General features: G+C 47.7%; 1 protein-coding gene across 2 annotated transcripts; it reads right to left on the reverse strand.

The window, feature by feature from the left end:
* Positions 1–2,486: 2,486 nt before the first annotated feature.
* Positions 2,487–4,267, reverse strand: RETNLB (resistin like beta). 2 transcript variants are annotated; one of them, XM_046659268.1, is made up of 4 exons: positions 4,205–4,267; positions 3,865–4,016; positions 3,337–3,417; positions 2,487–2,739 (listed from the first exon to the last, which is right to left on the reverse strand). In XM_046659268.1, exons 2-4 carry the CDS (start codon positions 3,989–3,991, stop codon positions 2,612–2,614), a joined length of 336 nt encoding a protein of 111 aa, XP_046515224.1. In that variant the 5' UTR covers positions 3,992–4,016; positions 4,205–4,267; the 3' UTR covers positions 2,487–2,611. The 2 variants fall into 2 exon arrangements, with proteins under 2 accessions (XP_046515224.1, XP_046515223.1); XM_046659267.1 differs by having other exon boundaries at positions 4,201–4,205.
* Positions 4,268–4,499: the final 232 nt, after the last annotated feature.

The following is a 4,499-nucleotide window of genomic DNA, read 5'->3' on the forward strand; positions in this document are numbered from 1 at the left end:
AAGGGGTAGAGGTTTCCTACTTGGGGCCATGGTTTTATTGTGCTCACAGTTCTCAGACTGAGATCTCACCCTCCTTTGCTTAGATGAGGTGGCAGCAGCGGGCAGTGGCCCACTGTTGGTGTTGCAATCCAATGTACACGTCAGGATAGATGCGGAGAGGGCTGATGGCCACTCTGAGTTTATTATAACCAGCGTTTCAATATATACATAGCTTACAGATGTTAAACATACACAGGTGTTCTGGACAACGTAATTAGAGAATGCCAAGAATTCTTAGTGCTCTCAAGGAGCGCTCCCTTGGCCTCTGTTTTGATATTATCATGTTATTGCTGTGCTCGTATATTTTATCTCGGAGCATGCAAGGTCTCCTAGGCAACAGCCTCTCCTGCTCCCGAAATCGTGTCTCCATCTGTGCCCCCAGGCAACCGGTGCCTGGCTTAGGTTGCCTCCCCCTGGAGGTCTCACCCATCATTGGCTAACCGGCCTTCTCACCTCTGGGTCACAGTTTGTTGGCAAGCCTTTTCCAGTGATTATTAACCCTTCCTGCATCAGGGGTGGCTACACCCACCCTACAGGATTGCACTGGCAGAGGCACGTGTACCCCTGGACATCCCAGGAGCCACAGGTGTAGCCACAAGAACATCTGATGACAATGTACCCTGCATGGCAGGGCATGGAGGAGAGAAAACCACAGCCCTTAGATTTTGAGAGAAGTTTCCCTTAATGACCCTTTGTCTCCTCCCTTATGAGGGGGCAGAAACTGTGGAATTAGACTGGGAGGGTGAGATAGGAGACCTGGAGGAGGAGGGCGGTGTCATGGCAGGGCACTGGAGGAGACAAAAGGATGGGATAGGGGAGACTGAGGAAGAGGAGAGGGAGTGGAAAGAAAAATCAGATCCCTAAGAAGCCCCTTGGGAGGAAAAAATAGAAAGAAAATTACGTGTATTGGAGTTGTGACTCAACCCAATGACATTATTACAATCCTGAAGTTGGGGACAACCGGCTGATACAGTGATAGGCTGGCAGCCCCAAGCCCAGGTGCACGAGAATGGGTGTGGGGTGAGCAAGCACATCCATCCTCATATACCTACTTACCTGAGGAGCAGGTGGACAGATTACTTCCATTAGTGATGCTAGGACAGGAGAGCTGTTTTGTACAGCCTGAGGGCTCACCTCTGTGAGAGAGACAAAGAGCTAAGACAGGGCCCAAACTGGCCAGCCCCTTTCCCAAAATCCCATGTCACCTTTCTGCTCATACAAAGGAGTCACTGTGTCCAGGATTGAGTCATTTAATAGTTGTGTGTTGTTGGCCAAATTATGTAACATCTCTAAGCCTCAGTTTCCTTTTCTGTAAAATGGAAATATAGTGCTTACCTCATAGAATTATACTGAGGAGTTAATAAAATAATAATAGAATGCCTAAGAGTGCCTAGCACATAGTTAGTGCTCAAGAATGTTAGGTGTAGTCTTCTTCACTGCCATCACTAGTGTCTCTAGGAGCCCATGAGGCATAGAGAGGACAGGGACTTTGGGATGATCTTCTAGGTAGAGGTGGCCATCTGGAGATGGGTTGAGAAATGGGGTGGAGTCTAGTAGCAGGATTGAGCATCAGGGATATAACTGTCCCTATCTCCATCACCCCCTCCAACATCAGTCACCCAGTTCACTGAGAGCTGCTCTTATCTTTTCACCCACAGCAAAATCTAAGGAGCACTGAGCATCCCCTGAGGTCACCAGTTGGAGAAAGGGGATGAGAAGGAGGTGGGAAGAGGGTTTCATCCTGTAGGAAGGCAGCATCCTTTGATGAAGGCAAAAGTGAAGAGAAAATGGAAAACAATTCCTAGGTCCAGAGGGGAAGAGAGGAAAAGGAGAAGAGAAAGTAGGAATAGGTGGTCTTGGGAGCAGGGAAAGAGGCAGCACTCCTGAGGAGCAGGGATGTCAGGGAAGATAGCTGTGCATCAGACTCACCCAGCCAGGATTAGGAGATAGTACAGTACTTGGCAGTACTTGGGTTCTAAGATATCTGGGAGGGTCAAGCCTTCAGAAAGAGCCTGAAGCAATCTCCAGGGTGTGTCCTGAGAGGTAGCAGCTGCCTTGGCTCTGGTTCTCTGCTTAGTCCAGTCTTCCAGCCTCTCTCTTTCTCCCCTTTTCTTTATTCATGGCAGCCCTGCAAGCCTGCCAGCTACGCTTCCAAGAATTGCCAAGCCCCCTGTTCTGATTGGTGAGCTCCATAAGGGCATGCGTGTTACTTTTTCTCTGTACCTCCAGTGCCAAGCAAAATGCCTGCTACAGTGTCATTATCCTTTTGTAAAATAATGAAAGGACTTGAGTGTCAATATTAGTTTTTTCCGTTTTCCCCAAGTTTTTCCTAATCCTTGCCAAGATGGAGTAATTGGGATTCTGGAAATATTTTCCGGCTAGAGGAGTCCTTAGCCAGGGCAGTAACATCAGAAATATAAACACAGAGAGATGCAGAAATTGTTTTTATTATCCAAGAGGCAGGGTAGTAACAAATGAAAAGGACAGTTTGAGTCAGGTTTCCTGTTTGGGGTCATGGTTTCATTGTGTGACCAGTCGTGGTCACACAACTGGGTTCTCATCCTCCTCCTTCTCAGGTCAGGCGGCAGCAGCGGGCAGTGGTCCAGTCTACCGGGTTGCACTGGCAGTGGCACGTGGTTTCCCCCCGAACATCCCAAGAACCACAACCATAGCCACAAGCACAGCTGGTGACAACAGTCCCTGCACAGGCACATGAGACATAGACATCAGAGCGCTTAGATTTTGAGAGGAGGGAGCTCCATCCATAACCATTTTTCATCCCTGTGCAGCCCAGGGGTGGATCTAGGTTTTGTAGGGCAAAAAATAATTCAATTCTGAGGATCTTCTTTAAGAAAAAGAATTACAAAAATTACTAAAACAAATTTAGGTATATGGCCATGGAAGAAAGTGAGGGGCCTGGGTGTTTCTGTTTACTTACATTCATGATAAATTTACTTCTTTGCTAGCCCCTACCCAACAAAACAGGGGACTATATGGGGAAAAGGAAATGAAGGATGGGGGAGTGGTAGGTGACATGACCATAATAGGACAATTGAGGGGAGGAAGGGCTGGTATATGAGGTCATGAAAGGACTGAAAGGAAGAGGCAGAAACCCAAGATCCCTCAGTAGCATCCTTGAGGGAGAGGAGAATGGGTAAGAGGGCTCTGGGAACCAGGAGTTGTGACTAAGCTGCAGGCTCATACAAATGTGAGACAAGGGAAGGTGTAGGTCCTGGGGGTGGACAAGGGAGGGCATGGGACATCTTACCTGCCATCTCTCCTCAAGGAGTTACTCACCTGCAGGGCAGGAGGACAGTTTGCCTGAATTCTTGACACTGGTACATGAGATCTTCTTTTTCAGGGCAGAAGGATTGAACCCTGAGGGAGAGAAGGGGCCCATAGTCTCTGTCTCCCATAATCCCTTTCCAAATCCCCTTCTGCCTCAGAGGTGGCACTGAGTCCATAATCAGGCTTTTAAGGTTTACTTTCTTCATTTGTAAAATGACAGTAATAGTTGTCTTACCTTACAAAGTGAAAATTAAGTGAAGTAATCTATGTAAAGCTTTGCATTATATCTCATTTGTAATGAGCGTTCATAAATTTTTGTGACTGTCCTCCTCCTCCTCATTGTCATCAATCTCATTATCAGTAGGGAAACCTGAACCTTTCGCCAAGAATCCAAACAGTGATAAGGGAGTGGAAAAAGCCCTGTGTAGGAAGATTGGGCTTGAGTAGACTGATTAGAGGTTGGGATCTGGGCATGGGCTAGAGGAGAAGTTAGATCAGGGGTCACCCGCCCACTTCCCCCCAACTCCTGTCAGTTACCTAGACTGATGAGAGCTTTCTTTATCTTTCCATCCATAACGGAGTTTGAACAACACTCAGTACTTCCTGTGATCATCAGCTGGAGAAGGAGGATGAGGATGAGAAGGAAGCAAGAGGTAACCTTCATCCTGCAGAAAGGCAGTGTCCTGGGACTGGGAAGAAAGATGGAAAGAAGCTGAGATGTCTGAGCTCCAGTGTGGTTGGGGAGGAAGGGAGAAGAGAATGCAGAGAGTCTCAAGAGAGAACAGATGGAGGAGTGGCAGTGACAGTGTGGAGCAGCTGGATTTCTTTAAGCAGTCTGGAGAAGCAGGGAGGGTGGCTGCAGAGTAGACTCACTCACTGAAAAGTTTCAGAGAAGGTCTGCAAAGACTGGTCAAGCAAGGAGGTTTTATACCCTGTGGTGTTGTCCTGGCCACCCCTTATTACTCAAGTGTGCACACATACCAACACACTCCCCAGTACATTTTCAAAGAACTGTGCCAGCTGGGGTGTGACACACAGCTGTGATAAATGTTAATGTGTCAGTAATAAGCAACGGCGACCTTTGTTCCCTTTCTCTGCCAAGGAAAGTCCCCTGTCCTTTCTGTTCTTCCATTTCCTTTCTTCTTAGCAGACTGATAAGGCCAGTGCTTGCG

Source organism: Equus quagga, chromosome 4, assembly GCF_021613505.1.
Source record: "Equus quagga isolate Etosha38 chromosome 4, UCLA_HA_Equagga_1.0, whole genome shotgun sequence".
Taxonomy (NCBI): Eukaryota; Metazoa; Chordata; class Mammalia; order Perissodactyla; family Equidae; genus Equus; species Equus quagga.